Genomic DNA, 23771 nt, shown 5'->3' on the forward strand with positions numbered 1-23771 from the left:
CCACTTCGCCCTCCCTGGGTCCCGAAGTAAGGGCGGGGTGGGGTGGAGGTCCTGCGATGCCCGACCGACAGGGAGGGGAGACCTGGCCCGCATCTGCTCTCTGAAAGCGCGGGCGTCCAGGCGCTGTCGTAAGTGGCGCCTCCAGAAAGGCGAGGGAGAAGCTAATGGTAGGACGTGTTGTGAGCCTAAGCAAGGCCTCGTCTTACACACACACACTCCACGCTTACTTTGGGGGAGGCTCTGCAGACAGCCCGCGCGCAGACAGCCCCCCACGCAGCACTCGCCCACCAATATTTGCTGCTCCGGCGGTGGGATGGTGATGGTAGGCGTGTTCTCGGAGGCCTTAACCCCAGAGGGCACGGCTCATCCTGCTGGTGAGATCAGAAAACTCAAAATACAAACCTGTGGAGTCTGGGGAGGGAGGGAGATAAGAGATGCAAATCTGGCCCAAAGACAAACCCCAGAACACAACCCTGGAAATTGGTGGGCTAGCGGTTAACGACTCCCCTCCCTTCCACATTTGTTCCTTCCACCGACAATGGAAATGGAAGTCAAGGCTTTCTTCCTGGGAGCCGGGATGGGGGTGACGCCAGCCACCACGGGGCTGGGAGGCCTCCTCTCTGCCTTTTTCTCCAAGGCAAATTTCCTTGTGGCATCTTCCCACTCGAGACCGTGAGACCGAAGTCAGGGGGCGCTGCGGGATACCTCTGTGGCCTGTCTGACCACGCAAAGAGGTCTGCGGTGTTACCTCTCTTTAGGGAAAGGGGAGGACCCACTACTTCTCCCACCGAATAGTTTTTAAGTTCTGGAGTTTAAAAATCAGGGTTTGTCTGAAATTTGCGGTCCTCAGTATCAAGTCCTCCTTTTGAAATCGTGTACACTCTCTCGAGGTAACAGCACACATAAGCATATGATAGGTTTGGATGGAACTTGTAAAACAACTGCAAAGATCCTTTGATAATAATCAAAATGATTCATTGAATATGGGGTTTCTATGAATAAGAAAGTTCGATATTACAGAGCATGGGCACAGTATGTGTCCTTCATTGTATTATCCTCTAAAGGTTCTTTCTCTTTCATCAAATTGTTACGGACCCACATTCTAAAATCCAATCAACAAAGAGTAAGTGACGTGTACGATGACAAAGGAGGGCCAACCCAGCTTCCAGAGCAGTAGCCTTCCAACTTTTTTGACTTTATGCTCAAAATAACGATTTGAACCTACCAAGCTGTAGGATGACCACATAACTCGAAAAATGAGGCTCGCTTATGGAAGTGAACGACAAAGCACTCTCCTATAGCTAGTCCTGTGTGTGTGTGTGTGTGTGTGTATTTTGGGGGAATTGTGGAATTGAGAAATTAAGAATAATAATAAGCCTCACATGGTTATAAAATGATCTTTAAAATTGTTTTAAAGGGGCCACAATGGAAGCAACACTAAATGGAGCCCTCGGCCTTGAAGGCAAAAATCGCAGAAGAGGACAGAAGTAGAATGTAAGGGAAGAACCGCTGCCCAAATTGGGAAAACAATGGACTCAAGCTGATTTCTTTTTTTCCTCACAAAAAGATAAACTCTGCTCTAAAAGTTCCACCTGGGTGTTCATTTCAGCAAATAAAGAAGTTCTGATAGTTACCCCCAAACTTTCCAGTGGTCAATAGAGTATTGATGAAGTACTTGTTCTGGAACGTCAGATCCTGGCACAGGTTTTCAGGGCGTTAGACCGTTTTGCGGCTCCTGAGTCCTGACGCCATTTCCTCTTGTATCCCCCACAATCCCTAAGGCAGTGTCTTGCATGTGGCAGGCAAACTGTATTTTTTTTAAGTTTATTTATTTATTTTGAGAGAGAGAGAGAGAGAGCGCACAAGCAGGGGAGGGGCAGAGAGAGAGAGAGAGAGGGAGAGAATCCCAAGCAGGCTCCGCACCGTCCGCGTGGAGCCCGACACGGGGCTCGATCCCATGAACCGTGAGATCATGACCTGAGCCGAAATCAAGACTGAGCTGCCCAGGCGCCCCTAAATATGTTCGGAACGGAGTGGAAATGTAGCGATCCTGTGAAAGCAAAAGGTTTTTTGAAGGATACAAAAGGCTAAGTTTCAAATCATTCTGCAACTTGAGCTGCGACCACCTGTCCTCATCTCTCTCTGCCTTCTACAACGCGGGGCAGATGTCCCTGGGACCTGAGACACACTGCGCGTTCCCTGGACATGTCTGTTCTTCGTAATTACCTAGACCCTGAGAGGCATACGGTTCCCCTCATCAGTCCTGGGGAGTCTACCTAGATTGAGGGGCAGACGGGGACAGCAAAGGAAGTCACCCCCTATCCCCTTCTCGTATCTTTCGCCAGGAGGTCAGGACCGGGCTGAGCAGAGTGGACAGAAGTGGTTATTAGAACAGCCCTTTTCTTCAAGTGACTCCATTCTCACTGTCTTCCCGGGGCAATTTGGTTCTATGAACGGCGAAAGCGTAGCTCTTTAGTTGAACTAACATCAATGGGACCGGTCTCAGGAGCAAACCACGTCTTGACCAGACGCCCTTGATTTCTTTCACCTCAGGCCAGGGCACGGCAAGGGTTCATTGCTAGAAAGTAGAGAGAGTGGGGCTGGAGCTGAAAGGCGAGATTTGGGGAGCATGTGGCGGGCAGAGGGAACAGAAATATCAGAAATATCGGTCTGGAGTGGAGGCCTCCAGTTTACCCACCGAGCGCACCAAGTTCACGTATCTCAGACCTGGGTGGTGACGCCAGGGCCAAGGATGTAAGCCTGGGACGGTTGCAGGGTGGGAGCACAGAGGCTCCGGACGCCGGCCCACTCGTGCCAGGTTCCCTGACTCGAATCCCCTGGGGAGCTGGCGATTCCAATGCTTCTGGAGCAGAAGGCAGGCTCCCTCTCCCCAATCTGAGGAGGCGTGAGGGTTGAAAGAGAAAACGAGAGATTGCAGTTTAACTCTCTGATTCAGAACAACAAAAACAGCAGATCGGACGAGAGTTCGAGCTTTTTAGGGTGTGCGTTAGGGAAACGGGTCGTCCTCCACTCACAGGGGGTGTACTAGAAACTGGGGACGACAGGAAGTCTGTACCCACCTCTCCGTGGTGACTGGCTGCATATAAACCACCCTGAAGGCTAGTTTGCTTCAGTAGGAAGCTGAACTATGGAAGTCCAGTATGGAAGCTTCCTTGGCCTCAGGAAGCTAGTTCAGGAAGAAGGTGGGAAAGATGTGAGATAAAATTAGTGAGTTTTTCCTAAAGTGAGAAAGGGCTATTTAGGGCATGGGGGTAGAAGCGTCTTCTGGAGTGTTCTTGAGGCCCTTAGAAGTAGTGTGGAGGCACTAAAGGTGTTCTAGGCCCCCCTTCATTCAATAAGTAGGTAGATGAGAAGAGCGTCTTTCTAGAAATTTGTGACGGGTGGGGAGGCAGGAGAAGAGGAAAAGGGAGGTCTGCTGGTAAAATGCGTTTCACAAGGCCATTGGTCCTGAGGAAAACTTGACCTTTAGCCCCAGACAGCTGCAAGGGGGGTTTCTGCACAGCTCGTGTTGACTGCTGCCTCTGCGTTGAGGGTTGAGGTCGGGAGAAGGACAGGGCTAGGCAGAGGGGACGCCCCCCCCCCCCCGCCACTCCCCGGGGTGTCGTTGCTCAAATCAGGCTTTTCAATACTTGAAGGCCTGCCTTGTTACATTGAGAGAAAGGGGCGAGGAGCTAAGGCACAGAGGTCTTCGGGGGCCATGTTGGAGTGGAACTCCGACTCTGGGTGAGGGGGGAAGGGAAGGGGCCTGGGGGCCGGTGGGCACACAGGCTGAGAAAATTAGGTAAGGACACCTAGGACAGTCCTGTGAGGTACTTCCAGGCCTGCGGTGCCCGGGGTTTCAAGGTCCCCAGTGCGGGGGTGGCAGTGCCTTGGGCCTCTGGGACAACGGCCGCTGAGGGAAGCACACAGGGCAGGTGCCTCCCTTTAGGAGACAAGGGCCCTCCTGAGGCGCCATGGGAGACAACGCAGGCACCCTGGGAGAGAAGCCCACAGGTGCCTGAGGGAAATGCACAGGGCTTCCCTCCAGGGGTTGAGGGCCTGCTCTGAGCGAAGGGGAAGGGGTTGTGGCGGGGGGGGGGGGGGGGCTGCTGCCCAGGAAGATGCTAATCCCTGAATTCTGTTGTCCCCTCCCAACCTTCCAAGAGCTGAGGGTTTCTCAAGACAGGGCCAGGAGGGGGTTCGATTTACATTTTCCGGCCACCACCATCTCACCAAGATGGCTCCTGCCTGGCCCCCTTGAAGAGACGCAGCACCCGGCACCCTCAGTGAGCTGGAACGGGACTGTCGCCCAGAGCCCTTCTTCCTTTCTTGGGCTGGCCTTCCTTTCTTGGCCTTCCTGGGGTCACCCGACTCCCAAGCCGATTTTCCACAAATGGCACCTGAAAGACCCCAGGTGCGGGAAGTGTCTCTTTCTCCACTGCCCTACGCATGTGACACCTGGTCAGGCCACATCTCCCTGAGGAGACAATCTAGCCCTTCTAGGCCCATCTAAGCCAGACTCCTGAATTGTGGAGTTACCAGATAAGATACAAGACGTCCGGTTAAATGTCAATGTCAGATAAACAGCAAATAATCTTTTAGTATAAATACCTCCCATGCGGTATTTGGGACATACTTATACTTAAAAAAAAAACAACCCCAAAACACCGTTGTTTATTTGCAATTCAGATTTACCTGAGTATTCCAGATTTATGTGCTAAACCTGGTAACGCTACTCGAGTAGCTGTTTCTGGAGGGCTAGTTTGCTCTGTTTGCCGGCCTGTGTCCGGTTCAAAGGGTGATGTGTAATCTACCAAAGTTGAGTCTGAGGGCACAGGCTGAGAGCAGGGGGACATGTAACCTTTAAAAGTAACATTTGGGGGGGTGCCTGGGTGGCTCATCCAGTTCAGCGGCCGACTCCGGATTTCAGCTCATTTCATGATCTCGAGGTACGGGAGTTCGAGCCCCCCCCCTCCCCTGCATCGGGCTCTGTGCTGGCACTGCGGAACCTGCTTGGGATTCCTTCTCTCTCCCGCTCTCCCTCTCGGCCCCTCCCCTGCTTTCGTGTTCTCTCTCTCTCAAAATAAATACATAAGCATCAAAAAAATAAAGGTAACCTTTGGTACCCTGGGTCTGGTAGGGTAAGAGTTCAGGAGGAAAGAGGAGGGAGAGGGAGAGACCTAAGAGGACAAGCTAAGGGGATGCCCGGCTGGCTCAGCTGGTAGAGTGTGCAACTCATGATCTCAGGGTCAGGGGTTTGAGCCCCACGTGGGGCCCAGAGCTTACTTTAAAAAAAAAAAATGAGAGGACAAGCTATGGCAGCAGCTGGCCAACTGGGTCGTTGGGAGCCCCTGGAATCTTTATATTAACCTACCTTTATAGTTTAAAGGAAGGACTTTCAGAGAGGGAACTGTACTGGCCGATAAGCCCTTTTCCTCGGGAGAAAGGGACCCGGTGTTTTGGAGAGAGGGATGGGAGAGGGGTGGATTCCAGGCCCTTACTGAGGAGAGACAGTTGAATTGGCAGAGAGGTGACCTCTCTGTTCCTCAAAGCCCCTCGGGCCTGGGGACTTGGGGTCACTTCCCTTGGGCTTCCTGAAGGCAGGCTACTCATTGGCCTTCGCCTGGACTCACATGCTTTACTTGGTTTGGGGGCTGTGGTTGCCCCTCAGGGCTCAGTCACGCAGAAAGGGTCAATAAAGTATGTATCTCAAGCCAAAGGAGAAAGACAATAAAACCACCCTCGGGGTCAGAGGTCACCTCGTCACTGATTGAGATATTCACAACTCTTTTTTCCTCTCTCCTCTCTTCTTGTCCCCTCTAGCTCTGGAGGGCTGGTCCTCCCTTGACTCTTTACTTTTCTTCGCCTTTCTCCAAAGCCAAAGTTTATCACCGGAAATCAATGAGATGTGAGGCTGGAAAAAAAAAAAATCACGTCATGTAAAATGAAGCTTGAAAAGTAGGAGAGTGATAGTGGATGAAACCCCTCAGTTAAGAATACCTAGCCTCGGAGCGCCTGGCTGGCTCAGTTGGTGGAGCACGTGACTCTTGATCTTGGGTTGTGAGTTCAAGCCCCGCGTTGGGTATGGGGATTACTTAAAAATAAAATCTAAAACAAGCAAACACACAAACAAACAAAAACCCAGAACACTTAGCCTCTTACAGAGGCTGTGGCCCAACAATTCTAGGGTCAGCAAGCTTTTTCTGTAAAGGGTCAGATAGAAAATATTTTAGGCTCTGCGGGCCACATGCAGTCCCGGTAGCCATAATCTCCCTCACCTTTTCTTCTCCTTTTCCTTTTTCTACTTCTAACCCCTTAAAAATTAAAGCACACACACACACGCACACACATTCTTTGCTCCGGGGGCCATACAAATACAACACAGGCTGTCTGCTAGATCTGGCTTGCAGGCCGCCAAATCACATTCAGGCGAGGAGTCAGTCTAATTTACCCCTACTCTGTCTTGTTTGGGGGGGGATGAGGGGGAGAAGGACTGTAGCCTCTGCCCCCAGGGAGGAGGGAAGGGGGACCAAGAACGGTGGACGGGGGCCTGGACTAGGGCAATGGAGCTTGGTGACCCGTGGACCACGGGGGCCCGAGACCTACGCACCAAGGCTGAGATTCACTGCCGGAGACCACGATGTGGCCCAGAGGTACCCCTCCTGTCACTTTGGGCGCAGGATCCTGTCTCAAAGCAGAGACGTGAAGCAAATACCTCAGGACAGTCCAGGCCTTCTCTCCACTTCTTTTGGAGCTGAGATCATTTGCATTTCAGGACGAATGGAGCATTTAGCACCTAGAAGGAACTTGGGGTCCTGGGTAAATGTGTGCTCCAGAATGTCAGGCAAACTTCACACCCCTATCCCTTCTCCTTCGCCTGTCTCTTCAGGTCTCTGGGGAAGCACCCGTAAACACAAATCAAGGGCACCATTGTCTCTCTGCCTCCGCCTGGGTGTCCCTCTTGCCTTGCCTGGGCACTCCCCCACCCCTACAAGGGGTTCTGATCCTGAAGGAAAGGGGAAGTCCTCTTCCAATGTGACTTGTCCCTCTGGCGCTCAGAGCCACAGCCAGTGTGTCCTAGAGCTCAGAGGCACCCCCACAGCAGTAAAGATATTCGCTGGCAACAGGACCCGGTGGGCCACAACCACGGCTGTCTAGGAGCCTTGCTCCCGGACTTGGCCCTGAGCACTGCCACGGCCTACGGCTTCACTCCATTTCCTGTATTTCTGGGGCTCTCCTCCTCATCCTAAACTGGATTCTGATAGCTCTAGTTCAATTCCCTGCCTTCCTTCTCCAAGTTCAATCCTATTTACTTTAGCCTGTGTCTCTGAAGTTCATATCTCTATCTCTATCTCTATCTGCATGCATATATATATGTATATATATATAATATATATATTCTGCACAGCCCTGATTGACAAGTACAATGAAAATGTCTCATTCCCGTCCGGTTTGCATTTCATTACATTGGTCAGCGATGCCTTGGACTGGAGGACAAAGGCAAAACAGATTTTTTTAAAGGTGTTGATGAACCATATCTATTTGCTCATTCGCTATTGTATTTTAATTGCATTTAGGGCTTATACAATATTTGTCAAATGATGGGAGTGTGGTGAAAACTGTAATGCAGCCAATAAAACCTGGAGCCCAAATGAGCGGTGGGCGAGTGTGTCTGCAGGTCCCGGGGCTCCGGAGATCGATAGTTCAGCTCGGCCCCTGAAGCCAATTAAAAGCTTTATCTTAGCATAAAAATAAAGAGGAGTTAAAAACGCATTCCTTTCCCAGCTTTCTCCCCCTTCATTTTTTTTATGGCGTTTCGCAGTTTTTCTTTTAAAAAGGTCTGGGATTCCGAGGAGAGGGTGGGGATTTGTGTAAAGAAAGTGTCGTTTACCAGGGAGAAAAAATGCGAATAATGGCGAGTTTCAAGGACAAGTTTCAACGAGAAACACTTTGTGCTCCGGTAGGAAGAGGCAGGGGCACCAAATTCAGCCTCTTGGAATAATTCCCTTCCTGGATTCAAAGATTCATTTATTGAAATAAATCAGGAAGCATTGGCAGAACGGAAATCCGCTTGCTGGGTTTAAAGGGTCTTTAAAATGTTGCGAGTGTTAGATTGCAAGTCTTTTCTAAATACAAAACAGAAGAAAAGACCGCAGTGTTTCCCTTGGACTTAAAGAAAATCGCTAGGTCTCCGACTTAGGATAATTTCATGTCCGCTACAGAAAATGTGTTTAGAAAGAAATCCTGCCCGATAGCACAACATGCTGTACATGTTTTGTGTTTTTAGGAGGCTGGAGTGAAGAAAAAAGTGATACAGTGCTGCAGGTCTGGACATTCGGTTTGCCTCCTGCTTCTCTAAGATGGACCCTAAAATTCAGGCTCAAAAGCTTTGCTTGTTTGGCAGTGGCCAGTTTCATTGCTTCTGATTGGGGCAGGGGAATAAATCTTTTTCCTATTTACTGTTTGAACTCAGTGTGAGGGAACAGATCCCATTAGATTTCCTATCCATACAGACATGTGGATATTTAGACCAGACCACATACAACTGGGGGACGCATAAAAGAGATTTATTGGTTAATTTATGCTGCCTAATACACATGTAAACCCCAGTAAGCCAAAGCTGCCGAAGGAGCCCCGGTTATCGCATAAAATAAGAACCACGACCCCTGGGTTCGAGTCGCCCTGCCCTGCCCAGGCCAGTGATTCCTTTCTCCACCTGAGAAACGAGGAAACGAGAACTCTCCTCTGCCTTGCCCCAGCTTGAGTGCGGGAAAAACTTTTCTCGTCTGTTCCGGCCACCAGTCTACTTTCAGACACAGGCTCCCCGAAGCCGTCTGTCCCCCGAAGTCCTTCCCTGGGTCTCCTCCGGAAAGCAAGCTGAGGGGTGAGGGCTGCAGGTCAGCAGGAAAACGTCGCCTTATTATTGTTATTATTACTATGATTGCCTAAGAGCAGGGGTCTGCTTTGGGGGAGGGGGTTTTGTTTCCACACGCGGAAAACTTGCTGTATCTGGAGATCCGTCGCCTTCTCTCGGTCCCGAGGGTGAGGGTTTCCCCCTCCCCCAAAGGAAACCTCCACCCAAAGCAGCCAAAATAGAATTCGAAGCGATCTGCCTCGGGCCTGCTGTTCGCAAAGCCCCCAGCGTCGTCCTCTGGGGGGCATCTGGGGGCCCTGCGCCTCGCTGAGTGAGGACACCCCCTCAGAGTCGCACACTCGGGCTGGGCCGCGCTGCCCCAGGAAGGGCTCCACCGCCCGGGGTTTTGGCCTGGCTGAACCGCCTCAGGTCGGCCCCTTAACAAGCATCCCCCCCCCCCCCACTTCTCGGTTGATGATCTAATTGAATTATGCCTTTTTGTTCCAGGGACTACAGAGCACGTGCTGGAGGCAATTAATTATCGGAATGTGGCCATATCAAAACGGACACCGGGCACCGGGTAGGTCAGCAGCCGCAACATCCCCCCTGCCCTGCGCTCAGGACCCCTCCCCCAGAAGGAGCCGACCCGGCTCCCTCGGCGGCCTTCCTCCCCCGGCCCCTCGCCCCGCTGCCCGCCCCGACTCCCAAACGCGCCGGGCCCCAGGTTCTCAGGGGGTACCTGGCCGGTCTCTCCGCAAACCCTCGCCCCAGCGCCGGCCGTGCTGGGGCCCGACAGCCATCCCCCACCCCAACCCCCGAGCCTAGAGAACCGCTCTCCTCTGCACTGGCGACGGGAGGAAATCCAAACTTTTTCTACGCCACTCCGCGCCCGGGGTCCGTGGGGGTCGGTGGGAGGTGAAGAGAGGTAGAGGGAAGGAAGGCTATCAAGGGCAAAGGGAAAAGAAAGGGGAAAAGAAAGGAGAGCAATCCTCCCTTTCTGTAAACCTGACTCCGGGGAATTCATTTGCATGATTTAGGCATATTTGTTCTTCTCTGAGCCCCCTCCCCCCTGCAAAGAAACCTTCTGCTGAGCGACACTGAACCCGTTCTTGGAGAGCCTATTTTCAGTAGATGTAATAATTTAAGTCAGTGGTGGGCTCACCTCCCAACCTGGGGAGAGAGCTGTGGATGGGGAGGGAGATTGGGGTGAGTTTGGGGGGGGAGGGGGTGTCTACGGTAAGTGTGCTACGGGCAGGGCTACCTCCCCCCCCCCCCCAGCAAAATGGCAAAGAAAGAAGGTGAAGTCTTGGCCAGGCCTGGCAGATTGGGGGGCAGGAAGTAAAGGGCTGCCGTTATAAAGCGCTGCTTGAGGCTGTCTCTCCCAGCGCCTCTGAACTTGATCAGATGTTCTGTTTCCTACAGAGAGATGGCGGCCAGGCTGTGAGGCTGCCTCAAGGCTCAGACTTTGGGGACTCGGCCCGTTGGAGATGTGACAATCCCAGCCGTGTTTCTGTGGGCCTTTTCTTTCCACTCCCACTCGCCTGCATTCTTTGCAAACGCACTGCCGGACAAAAACAAAATAAAATGAGTGGATTTATAGCCCTGTCTGAACCTGGCCATTAAGTCCAGAAAGACCTTGCACCAGACGGGGTGGGGGTGAAGTGGGAGGGGGTGTGATTGCGCGCACAACAACTCTGGGAAGCAAATCCTTAAGGGGTAAGGATTCCCGAGGTCACTTGGTGCTTCTCCGGGTAGGAGGGGACGAGAGCAAAGCCTTGGCTGTTGAGAGGGAAGAAAATTCCACCTCACCGTCCCCATTCCCGCCCCCCGCTTTTGCATTTGAAAATGTTGAGAATTTGAAGCTGATTACCCTTTGGGTTGGAAACCATGCTGATCCTGTGTGTGTGTGTGTGTAGTGAGTTTGCTAGGCTATGCAGCGTGTTGAGTGCGTCGTGTGCGTGTTTCGTGTGCACAGGCTAAGTATATTCTGTGCGTGCGTAGTACTTGTGCTTGTGTGTGTGTCTTCTGGGCTGTGCGCGTGTATTTGGTCTGTTGTGTGTTTGCCAAAGCGTGCGCCTACGTCTACTGTTTTGTGTGTAGCTTGTTGTGCTACTGGGTTGTGTGCGCTTACTGTTGTGTGTTTGCTGGGCTGCGTGCGTGTTCCCAGCTACGTGCTTGCGTTTTATATGTTTGCTATGTTGTAGCTGGTGTGTCACATACGGGGAGGGGGGGGCAGGGGCAGCGGCGACTATAGCCACCACTCACAAACCGAAGAGTCAACGCTTGGCTCAGACGGAAGGGAGATCGGCTCTAATTGTAATCGTTTCCCGTCGTTTGGGCCTCGGACGGCCAGCGGCAGCTCGGGGCCCGGACGGCGAGCTGGCCGGGCTGGGTCGGTGCTCTCGGGGCCATCGGGACCCACAGTGGCGTGTGCGGAGGACGCGGCTAATGGGCCGCGAACGTGGAACCGCTACGCCCGCCGCAGGATCGGCGCCCTGCGGGCGCCAAGAGGGCACTTTCTCAGGGTGGTGAGGCGGCGGGGGGCCAGCGCCGCGCCGACGGTGGGAACGATCCTTGCGGGGCCAGGAGTGCCTTTGGCCAAAGCGGGTAACGCGCGTGAGGGGTGCTGGTCCGCTTCGGGCCGGAGGCGAGCCAGGGAGAGGCCCAGCTCCGCCCCGCCGGCCGCCGATCGAGCCCGGCTCCGCTTCCCCCACAGCCGCGCAAGCCCCGCGGAGCCCACTCGCGGGCGCCGGGCCGCCGCCGCCGCCTCACCTGCCAGGCGCCGGGCCACGGCCCAATCAGCGGCGGTCGCTCGGCCGCGGCTGCCATGTTCCCCGCTCCGCGCTGCCAATCAGCGTGGCGGCGGCCAATGGGCTTCAGGGCCGGGGGTCAGGTGACCGCGGGCCAGCTGGCTCCCGATTGGCGCGCGCCGCGCGGCCTCCCGCTCGGTTTATGTGAGAGGAGTGAGTGATTGACTTTATCAGTCCAAGGACATTACTCTGGAGGCGAAGAGGCTGGGACTCGCGCGGCGAGCGGCGAGCGGCGAGGACCGAGCCTGCCTCCAGCCCGCTGCCCGCCGGCCGGCCACGAGCCGGCTCTGCTACTAAGCGCAGCCCAGCCGGGAGGCCCGCGCCGAGGGAGCCTTCTGGCCCCGCGGTGCTGCGCTCTCGGGGAGAGGAGGGGTGCCCGGGACCGGATTGGCCAACTCCGCCCTCCACTTATTATTTTGCTTATTTTTCTTTGTGCGCGCCTGTTAGTTTGTTACACCAGATCTAGTCCCAGAGTCTTTTCTCCTCCCTTCTCCCCGCTCCTTCTTCCCCCCTCCTCCCCCCCCCCCCCTCCTGCTCCTCTACTTCCCCTCCTCCCTCCTATCCTTCTGCAGGAGACTCTCCCAGCGACGGAAAGTTGCGGCCCCTGGCACCGCCTCGGGGGTCTCCCGGCCGTGTCCAACCGCCGCCAACCGTCTCCGACGACGGCACTTCGAAGATCTCCTCCTTCGCCCGCACCCTCGCTCATTTCAGCGCTCTCGCCGGTGCCCAGAACGCCCCACCCATGACGATGCTCCTGGACGGAGGCCCGCAGTTCCCCGGGCTGGGAGTGGGCAGCTTCGGCGCGCCGCGCCACCACGAGATGCCCAACCGCGAGCCGGCGGGCATGGGGCTGAATCCCTTCGGGGACTCGCCCCACGCCGCCGCCGCCGCCGCCGCCGCCGCCTTCAAGCTGAGCCCCGCCGCGGCTCACGATCTGTCTTCGGGCCAGAGCTCCGCGTTCACGCCGCAGGGCTCGGGTTACGCCAACGCCCTGGGCCATCACCACCACCACCATCACCACCATCACCACGCCGGCCAGGTGCCCAGCTACGGCGGTGCAGCCTCCGCCGCCTTCAACTCCACGCGCGACTTTCTGTTCCGCCAGCGCGGCTCCGGGCTCGGCGAGGCGGCCTCGGGTGGCGGGCAGCACGGGCTCTTCGCCGGCTCGGCGAGCAGCCTGCACGCTCCAGCTGGCATCCCCGAGCCTCCTGGGTACCTGCTCTTCCCCGGGCTGCATGAGCAGGGCGCCGGGCACCCGTCGCCCACAGGGCACGTGGACAACAACCAGGTCCACCTGGGGCTGCGCGGGGAGCTGTTCGGCCGCGCCGACCCGTACCGCCCGGTGGCCAGTCCGCGCACGGACCCCTACACGGCCGGCGCGCAGTTCCCTAACTACAGCCCCATGAACATGAACATGGGCGTGAACGTGGCGGCCCACCACGGGCCCGGCGCCTTCTTCCGTTATATGCGGCAGCCCATCAAGCAGGAGCTGTCGTGCAAGTGGATCGACGAGGCTCAGCTGAGCCGGCCCAAGAAGAGCTGCGACCGGACCTTCAGCACCATGCACGAGCTGGTGACACATGTCACCATGGAGCATGTGGGGGGCCCGGAGCAGAACAACCACGTCTGCTACTGGGAGGAGTGCCCTCGCGAGGGCAAGTCCTTCAAGGCGAAGTACAAACTGGTCAACCACATTCGAGTGCACACGGGCGAGAAGCCCTTCCCGTGCCCCTTCCCGGGCTGCGGGAAGATCTTTGCCCGCTCCGAGAACCTCAAGATCCACAAGAGGACCCACACAGGTAAGGGGGAAGGCAGGCGGGCGCGGGATTGACCGCGGCCCCGCGCCACCCAGCCGACTTGCAGCGCGAGGGACAGGGGTGGCGACCGGAGAAGAGGGGCGGCGCCGCGCGGGGGCCGTTCGGAAAAGAAGCGCTGTCAGTGTCCCTCCACCTCTCGCCCTCCCCGCCCTGCGGCGCTTTTGCCCAGTTCTAACTTCCCGGGCTGACGGCCCCGCGGTCTCAGGAACTAATTGGAACCTTCTCGCGCCCAGGAACCAACTGGCGCCGCCTCTTTTTGTCTCTCTTTCTGGGTTACTAGGAAGGGACTCCGAACGTGTTGAGAGCGGATGGCTTACCAGCGACTCCGCTCTCGGCACACATTCGGGGAGGGCAACCATAGAAATGCTAATGAAAACTAACTTTCGGTTACTTCCGCTCCTTTCTCCCCCCCTTGATTGGCACATCTCCTCATTAAATGACTGATACTTTTGTCAAACTATTTTTATTTGGAGTTCCAGGTTCAATTCAGTCCTCCGGGAGGAAAGCTAAAGTAGAAAAGGCACCACAGTTTCGTGGCTTGTTCAGAACATCTTGTAAAACTGTCCGGAGCCCCTGGATTGATCTAGTTTTCTCTTTTCCAACGTTAAGTACGCCGACCCGTGCTTTTTAATACTGGGTTTAGCCAAACCGCTGCCTTTGAAAGAGGCGAATTAAAAGGTACAAAGAAGGACCCGAACGGGATTGTCCCGTCCCCGGCCCATTGTCCCGTCCGGGCTGGGTTACATCGCCGAGGTGGCGGCGGAGCGTTGGCCACGCGTTGGGAGCCCCGGGCCGAGGGGGGCGGGGGGGGGGGGGGGAAGCACAAGTTAGGGGAAACTTTGGAGGAGCCTGAGGCTTCCCCATCCTGCGCGAGAACAAAGGGACGCGCAGGTTCCGGGCCGGCCGTGCCCCACCCCCGCCCGGACCCGCACTCCCCAGCCCTGCAGGCTCAACCCGCGCTCTCCATTTTTCTCCAGGGAAACGAGATGCCACGGCCGCCCCCAGTCGGCGCTCCCTCTCCGGCCAGACCGCGGGGCGCTCCGTCTCCCGCTGCTGGGCCCTGGGAAGCTCCGGGCCCTGACCGCATTTTCCCCCCTTTGCGTTTTTGCCTTTTGCAGGTGAGAAACCTTTCAAATGTGAATTTGAAGGCTGTGACAGACGCTTTGCCAACAGCAGCGACCGCAAGAAGCACATGCATGTGCACACCTCGGACAAGCCCTATATCTGCAAAGTGTGCGACAAGTCCTACACGCACCCGAGCTCTCTGCGCAAGCACATGAAGGTAATTACCTCTTTATTAGCGGTCGGCGGTTTATAAACACTCGGCCCGACACCGGGCCGCGGAACGGAAGCGCCCGCGCTGCCAACCCTGTATCCTCCACGTTAAATCCGATTTGCTCCAGCGGTGACACCTTGAACCCATTTTGGGGACCCGCGGGGGGGGGGGTGGGGAGGGCGGGGGGGGGGAGAGCACGGTGGGGAGGAGGAGGGAGCAGAGGGAACAATTGCTTGTTTACTGGGAAGCTCCAACCGAGCTCGCCGGGGCTTGGGGTTGCGGTGGCCGCGTCTTCCCGGCACTGCCCGCGGTGGGAACCGAGAGAGTGCCCGCGCCGAACCCGGGGGTGGGTGCTTCCTTCGCTCTACGGCTGCCCTGCGGCTGCCGACCAAACAATAGGGCCGAGGAGCGTGGTCTGATTCCCACCCATTTGTCTGAGACCTCGAAGTGCCCTGGGCGCCTGTGCCACCTTTCTCTGTACCTGCTTTCCCAAGCCGCAGCGGGCTTGGTGAAACCTGGGCCGGGAGTGAGTGTTCCATAGGGCCCCCAAGACTAAGTGCTCATCCCACTCCATCGGCGGAGAAAGGGCAGGAGTGAAACCCAGTGTTGTATTCCTTTTCCATGATGCCAGTCTTAGGGCTGAAGCTGTTCTCTTGGCGACCATCTCCGGGTTTTGTAGACCTCGGTAATCCGGAAATTCAAAACAACCCCCCCACCCCCAAATCAGCGGCATTTCTCGTCTAAGTGGGTCACTGGGCGGTCTTGTTCCTACAGTGCTCGAATTCTGCTCTTGTTTTTGCTTGCACGATGCCAGTTGGAATTATATTCATTATAATATATACATGTTAATTTTAGGTTCATGAATCTCAAGGGTCAGATTCCTCCCCTGCTGCCAGTTCAGGCTATGAATCTTCCACTCCACCCGCTATAGCTTCTGCAAACAGTAAAGATACCACTAAAACCCCTTCTGCAGTTCAAACTAGCACCAGCCACAACCCTGGACTTCCTCCCAATTTTAACGAATGGTACGTCTGAGGACAAACACAAACCCTGTTAACCATAGAATGGACCAAATGCATTTTAAAAAGAAAACTGAGACCAATCAGACGGAAATGGAGTTTTAAGGCGAGAGGCCATATATAGGGTTACATGTTGTCAATTGCAATTGTCCAGGAAGGTTTTGGGGGCAAGATCCAAAAGTAGTCATGCCCTATTCTCAGGAGTAGAAAATACGTTTTGGCGTTTGAAGGATTTTTCAAAACAAATCTTCTCACTGCTTTTTCCTCCCTTTTCTCTTGCTCTCTGCACACCCCATTCCTAAGCTCCTTCAGTGCATTTTAACACTTGTCCTGTTTCTTGAGAGGAAGTTATAGAAGGCTTGTTGGTGGTGGTGATGTTAAACGATGGAAATTCTTCGCCTTAGTGGTGATTGTTTAAACTCTCACAGTCTTAAACCGTGCCAAAGTCCTGTTATGTCTTGAACTTTTCCTCAAAGCATTACACTTGTGAATGTATTTTTGTCTAATGGGGTCGAAACTGTTGTTCGGTATTTTTTCAGGCTGAGGATGTGATGTTACTCTACGGATTGTGACGTTTAGTATACAGTTGCCTTTTGTAATAACTTTTTTTTTTTTGTAAATACATATCCACTGATGCCATATTTATCGTTTGTAATTTAATTATTGCTACAAGTGCCGGGAACTGAACAATATTTATGGAAAAATGTTTTCTAACAAATGCTGTACAGCTTTTGATTATAACTGCTTTAGCATTAAATTTTATTGTTTTGAAAGAAGAACACAATTTACAGTTTTTGAACCACTGACTCCTTTCTCTTGTTTTGTAACAGCCTCCTTCTACAAAGAGGAGACGTAAGCAAATGAAATCTTGTTTGTTGGTATTTATAACTCACGCAGATCCCTTTTTTAATTGTTAAATTATTTTTCTATTGCAGTATAGATTCCTTATAGTGTCAGCTTCCATCTGGGGAGACCCTCCTTTCTTTATCTCTAGCTCAGATGGTTGTTTAACTGCGAGTTTAAATGTGTTTGTCCTGGATTTTCGGCATGCAAATCAAATATTACTGATCAGTTCAGTTAGTGGCCATGACATCTCAATCTTGTATTTCAAAGACTGAGAAGCTGGATTTAATCATCCCTGCCCTCCATATATAAACATAAGGTAACCTAATGAGTTTTATGTCCCTTAGTTTTTTATTACCTTACATAAAAATGAACATTGTGGCAGGATGCATGTCTGTGTAATCTATCGAGAGATCACCCATATACATATATACGTTTGTATCTATGACTTATCTAATCTGCCTATCAAATCTATCTAGCTATCTATATATTTTCAAAAGTAAGCGTATGTCTGAAACAGTGGTGATGAGTAAGGCCAGTCCAGCCGTGCTTACTTACGGTTAAAGTGCTTCTTAAAAAGACCCATAGTCCATTGACAATTTTGGAAGGCAAAGGCTGATTTGTTTTGCTGTATATAGTTCAATTCATAATTATCACAATTCTTCATAACATTTTTATAGCGGTGTGATAACTGCAGCGGTTCTGAAATGATATTATGGAAAGAAAAAACATTTGCAAAATATGTATTTTTAAAGTTCATGGTTTATAGGCACAGATGTTAAGAGCATTGTTTCCATTAAAATCAATAACAATGAAAAATGGTTGTTTGCTTTGTGATAAAATATTAACAATGCATTTAATCTTCAGCGAAGCAGCTCATTTGGATAAACAGTTCTTTTACAGTTATGTGAAAAAAAAAAAAACCTGATTACTATATTGGGGGGGTTGGAGCGGGTTAGAGTATCGAGAGACTTTAACTAATTTAGGGTGCCGTTTAATATTGAGACCCCAGTCTCTGCATGAGTAACCAGCCTGCAAATCAGCAAGTATAATGGTGGAGATAAGGAATTGTAAAGAATTAGAAATGTAATGAATAGGTTTAAGTACCTCCTTCTCTTGAAGGGAGCAATGCTCTAGGTTTTTTGGTGGCCATCAATTTGGTATTATACATAATCATTTTGAATTATAGAATCTTGTTTATTGTTCTTTTTGAAGAAATAAAGTCTTGGCACATCTTATTTATGTTATAACATTTTTGTATTTAGTGCCCGCTTTTTTTTTTTTCCATGTTCAAATAAATCAACCTTAAATCGAAATGCTGAGAGAAATGATGATGATTAAAAGAAACTTTGATTTCCTGGATACAGTTGAAGCAGCCTATTTTCAGTTATCTACTGATCTTTGTCAACAATTATTGACAGTTTCTAATTGCAAACTGCTTTGATGCAATTTTTTGTCTGTGGAGAATGGGGTTTTTTGCACTTTTCCTCCACCAATAGACAAGGCAAGGGCCTGAATGCCATGAACAGAGAGATTGGGATGACTTCACAAGCGATGAGCAGGTAACCTGGTCAGTATACCACTTCTACCCCAGACATTCCAATCTTGACCTTGACATTGAGGGTGCTGGACCAAATTCCTATTTCAGGATTTTTCCTTCACTTCAAACCCGAGGCCGTTTTAAATGCTCAGCAAGTTTTCAGAAAGTCTATATTCATAATACTGGCTCTAGATGTGTTCCAATTGAAGTCTAAATCGTGTTTTTCTTCTGAAATAGGCACTGAACTTCCACAATTTATTGTTTTCTCCATAAGTTTCCTCTCCCAACTTAACCTAATCTTAAATGGGAGTTGAGTGATGGGTTGGTTGCAAGTTTCTCTCAGAAACTTGCGCCCCCCCCCCCCCAGGCCATTAAATATACCAAAATATCTCTTTCGGAGACATAAATCAGAGTTTGATTTTTCCTTAGTGGACTTGGTATTATTCTACCATAAAATTTTGCCATAAAGCATTGTGTCCTAGGAGGGGAAGACAGCAATTAACAATGATGATAAGCAACATTTTGATCATGTAATGGCTTTGCCCCTCTACATGATCTGCTGTAATTCTGGCGTAGCGTCATATTTCTCAAGTAGTCTGTGTCCTCTGCCCTTGTCATCTGTTGGCAAAGAAAAGTTTATTTTAGTAGAAAACTTTTCACAGGTATTTTTTCCTGTAATCTGACTCTGGGGGTGCACATTTATATTCTTGAATTTTCAGTCAATACCTTAAAGAATAAGCACCTCCCCCCCTCCCCCAAACAAAACACCTTTGCAACCCTAAAGATGGATCAGCTGGAAACCATGAATGTCAACTGGGCTCTTAGTGATCTACCTGTTATTTTCCTTCTTGCACCTGGTAAGACCTTTGTTAAAAGTCCATTATCTTTTCCACAATGGGTGGTTTAGCTTAAGATTTCCACTGATGGGTGGGGAAAAGGGAGGTGTCTATTTCCAAGCAGACAGAAGTCTGGCCTTCATCCAGTTTGGAAGGTTAAAGATCAGGGTCCAGGCTAAGCGGGACGGTCGGTCTTAGCTACTGGGAAGGTTGGAGAGCGAGCAGGGACCGCCTCCGCTCACAAAGCCTCCCAGGAAAGTTGTGCTCCGGACCTCCTCGCCCCTCGCCCCTCCCCCCTCCTCGCTTCCAGCTGTCCCCTTGCCTCTTCGCCCCTGGCACCCTCTCCTCCCCCTAAAACCCCTCCCCCGCCAAACCGAAGAGGAAAGTCGAACGGCCTCTTGCCACTTAAGTTTTTCTGTAAGGATAGCCCTCGGTGTGCCATGCCCTGAAGGGCGGCTTCTCGGCCTGGCAGCCTGGCTGGTTTTCTCTGGCTGGCTGGCTGACCCTCGAGGCTCAAGCCTTTGCCAGGGCTTTGCCCCAGGGACCAGGCCGGGCGTTTCGGGAGTCAGGGCTCCGGCTCGGCGTTCCCCGGGCCCCTCGTCGGGGCGCCCAGAGTCCCTGTGCACACACCAAGCTCTTGCAAGTCCCGGTCGAAGCTCGGGCGGGGGGCGGGGACCTCGTTTCCTAGGGTCAATTCTCTCGCGGTCTCGGCCCGCTGACCCTTTGACCTCCACCTACAGGGCCCTCGGCGGCCGTAAGCCGGCGGTCGCCCGGGTTCCGCGGACGCTTCGCGCCCCATCGCCTCCCGGCCTCATTAGGCCGGCGGGGCTGTAAAGCAGGAATCAGCCGCTGCCTAATCCGGACCTGGGGTCAATACGAGCCCAAACAATGGTGAGCTCCGAAGGCCGCAGCGTAGCACTGGCCGCAAACTTTGTGTTCCATTCATTTTCTCCGGGCGGTGGGGGAGGGAGGAGAGGGGAGGGAGACACTCGGACGCCCGGAGGCTGCTCCCGGCCGCCGGGGCTCCTAAGCCGGCGTCCTCCGGCCCGGCCCTCCCGGTCTCTCCGCAGGGCCTGGACTGGAGGGGCGGGGGGGGGGGGGGGGGGGGGCCCGGGGCCTGGTCGGCGGCCCGCGCGGGGGGTGCGAGGGTCCGAGGGCCGGCCCGGAGGGGGCTGCCCCCGCGCCGGGAGCGGACTTTGAAGTGGGTTTTTAGCGCGCACGTGCGAGAGCCGGGCCGGGGCCCGAGCGGGGACCCGCTGCGAGGAAAGAGTAGGCTCGGCCCGGGCCCCAACCCCTCCCCCGCTCCCCGTCGCTCCGGCCTTTTCAAGCCCGCCGCCCCCCCTCCGCCCCCACTCCCGCGCAGGCGCACACCCCGCAGCCGTCGAGCCGCTCTGGCGGCCGGGGGGTGGGGGGGGTGGGGGGGTTGGGGGGAGAGTTGAAAGCGGCTTTGCAGCGCCGCGGCCTCGGCGGAGCGGGGAGGGGAGGGGAGGGGAGGGGTGTGGGGAAGGGGGGTGGTTTTGGGGGCGGCTCTCGAGTGGTGAACATGGCGGCCGGATGCGAACCCCCGCGGAGCGCAGCAAAGCGCTGACTGCGGGCTGCCGAACTGTTGTGTGCTTTAAACTCCCTCGTTATTCCCCGGCTCCGAGCGCCTCGCGGCAGAATGTAGATCGCGGCGGCCGAACGCAAAATTGTGAAAAAAAAACGGAAGCGAAGAAGTTCTTCCAGGGCATTCTGGGCGTGGGAAGTTGGCGAGCCTTCTGGGGGTTGGGGCTCCCAGGGGACTTGGACTTGAAACCCGCCGGAGGCCGCCCCACCCTCCCGTCCGGCTCGAAACCCTCTCCTCCCGGGTCGGGGTGGGGGGGGAATGCCATTTTGAGTTCTTGTGCCGGGTCGGGAGGCCACAGCACCTCCGAGCCCCTAAAACTGCCAATGTGCGGGACACTTTCTCTGCCAAGGACAATGGCGGGGCCCCGGGAGGGGAGCACGCAGGTACCATTTCCGAATGAAACGCCCCTGCTTCTCGCCCGAGAGGTGCCATCGCGAGTTCGAACCTTACGCGTTGCTCGGGCCCCGTTTCCTGCATATCTCATTTAACCGTGGGCCTTTGAAAAATGGCACTGTCGCAGCTTTTGTGTGTGCTGGGAACAGCTGGCGATCTTACGCCAAGTGGGGGGGAAGAAAAGGTCACAGTCCCGAAAACTTTCATTCAGCTTTTGCTTAAGTGCCTAAATGCCGGCGGGTGAAAGAAGCCGCGGTAGCTCTGGGATCTGAGGCTCGTGTTTTTTTCTGCAGAAAAATGTTGCACATTCACCTTCGGCCGTGTGTTTCGTGAGGACGGGGGGGGGGGGGGAAGTAAGATAAAAGGAGGTAGTTGTGGACCCCCGCCTCCTCTAGGAAAATAAGCGGACGAATTCTTTCAGGTTGCGTCTTCGTGGAGGCCGAGAGCTAAAGGAAAAGGCAGCCTTCTTGGGGCTGCCCACTGTCAAGCATTTGGGCACCTGAAGGTGTGGGGCAGTTCCCGGGGGGCCACCTTGGGAAGGGTCCCAGGTGGGTGGGCAGGTCATTAGCAAAGCTGGCCCAGATCTGGGGGGGAAATCTGCAAAACAGTGCCTTTATCTGCAGAGAACAATTGATGGGGTTGTCTTTCCTCCCTTTCAGTGCAGAAAGAAGACGGCTTTGGAGCAAGAATTTGGAATATGCATTTAAGTTGTCGGGCTTTGCATTGGAAACCCCTGGGCAATTAAAATCATGAGCATGCCTTGTAGTATTTTCTGTCCTTTTCTTATGTGTAATTCCTGCAAGTCAAAGGGGCCGGAGCCCCTTCTGCAGTTTGGAAACTTGTTTTGAAATTGCCACCAAACAGATCTTTTTTTCTCCCCCCCTTCGGTTGAAGTTTCCTTCCCGGGCTCAGCCACTCCCCCCCCCCCACCCCCTCCCTGGAATGGAGTATTGACATCTTTGAGAGATCAAAGGAAGTAGGTGGTCCTTGGTCTATACTTTATTTTTCCAATGCTGTAGTTGGAACCCTGAGGTTTGGCTTTCCCCTGGGTAAACCTCTTGGTGCTGAAAGTGTGAAAGATGAAAAGTTCATTAACTTGAAAAAGCTTTAGCTGGTGGTTAGGCACTTTGTCTCTCTCAGAACCACAGAGCCCAGATTGTCTCTTAAGTGGACGTTAAAATCAAGCTAAAGATGCGCTGGTGAACTGCCTCCCCTGGATACCTGCGGTGTTCTTTGGGTCATTTGATATGGTAAAGCTGGTTGATTTGCATAGGGGTTATGTGAATGGAATTTCTGCAAATCTGGATGAGTGATAAACCGGTAGAACTCTCATATTTGTGGGAGGACTCTGAAGGGCACTGCTTTTTCCCACTAAGGCTTGGTTTCTATCATAACCGTCGAAATTTGCAGCTTGAAACCCACTAAGTTTTCAGGAAACATTAAAAGGGGGGGGGAGTGGTTCAGGGTACTTGGGCTGATAGCACGGGAGCAAAACTTCTTTGAATGAGATTCAAGAAACTCCCTGTTTCCAAAAACAAAAACAAAGACAAAACCTACATCTCTTAACAAAAGAAAACATCCTTCTTTAAAAATCATGTAATAAAGCAGACAGTTTTGCATAGTGTTTATGTGATGACACGTCAACCTGTTGACTAATGTGATGAACAGAGAGAAAGGTTGAGCTTACAGTAAGTGTTAAAATAGCCATCAGCAGAAGGCAAGTTTATTATGTTTGATCTCGGATAGGCTGTATGTGTTGTCTAACGTGTTGTATTTAAACACAACGTCTGTAAAGATCGTTTGCACGTACGGTGTGGAAAAGATTCCATTGTGTTCTATTATAAACTAGCATTTGAAACAATTATTTCCAATGAACATTTTAAGATTTTTTTCTAAGCGTAAATACAGCCTGTTTTGACCTGTCTGCAGTTCACTTTTTGTTTTTTTGCCAGTGTTGTCCTGCTTGGTATCCGGGACAGTCTCTAATTCCTGACGAAGAACTTGATACTGACGTTGGTATGCAGCAGCCAGCCCTCCTTAACACTACCTATCCTAAATGCAGGGTTCACGCCCAACCTACTGTGCAAGAAATGATTTACTGATGAGGTTTCAAAGAAAACCACATCAATTTGGATGTCTGTTACCTTGAAGCGATCATTGTAAGAGTAGTAGCTTCCGGAGGTATAAAAAAGACTATTTTCTTCCTTTGGTGTATTTCAGTCTGTGTTGAGCAATCATTTGTGAAAATGGAAAAGCAAAACCCCTCTCCCCCCTCCCCCGGCCTTCACACCCTGCCACCTTAGGATTATCCGTGGGAAGACGGAGGTGAAGACTGGCCTGATTCATAACCCAGTGTGTATTATCTCATGCATTGTGTTGACCTTGTTGAAAATCTCTTTCAAATACCTGCATCGCACATGTGGGGCTAACGTGTTGAAAACTAGAAACACGCGCGCTTGTTGTGTTAATTTTGTATGTTTGTGTTCAAAAAGCAGTATCCAAGATGCCTACAATTGTTGTTTGACCTGAATAAAACCATGAAAACGTTTTGTGATTATTGTTTTATTACAGTGACAACTATAACTCCTAAAATAATGTCGACCGACCTGTTGAATTGGGACAGTTTATATTCTATTCACATGTAGCTGGGCTTCCCCTGAGCGATGAACCTGGGGGAAAAAAAACCCCAACCCGCTGAACAAACCTCAACCAACTGTTCTGAGCTCACAGTGTTTTCCCAGAGGGACTCAGGGCCAGGTGCTGGGGAAGTCAGGGGA

At 52.7% G+C, this 23771-nt stretch overlaps 1 protein-coding gene across 2 annotated transcripts; it reads left to right on the top strand.

Annotated features, from left to right (window-relative positions):
* The first annotated feature begins 12406 nt into the window (after window positions 1-12406).
* Window positions 12407-23096, top strand: ZIC3 (Zic family member 3). Of its 2 annotated transcripts, none has more exons than XM_030305991.1 (3): window positions 12407-13463; window positions 14600-14763; window positions 22947-23096. In XM_030305991.1, the coding sequence occupies exons 1-3, from the start codon at window positions 12407-12409 to the stop codon at window positions 23094-23096; spliced, it is 1371 nt and encodes a 456-aa protein (XP_030161851.1). The 2 variants fall into 2 exon arrangements, with proteins under 2 accessions (XP_030161851.1, XP_030161850.1); XM_030305990.1 differs by lacking the exon at window positions 22947-23096 and adding an exon at window positions 15613-15792.
* The last annotated feature ends 675 nt before the right edge of the window (window positions 23097-23771 follow it).

This window comes from Lynx canadensis, chromosome X (assembly GCF_007474595.2).
Source record: "Lynx canadensis isolate LIC74 chromosome X, mLynCan4.pri.v2, whole genome shotgun sequence".
Classification (NCBI taxonomy): Eukaryota; Metazoa; Chordata; class Mammalia; order Carnivora; family Felidae; genus Lynx; species Lynx canadensis.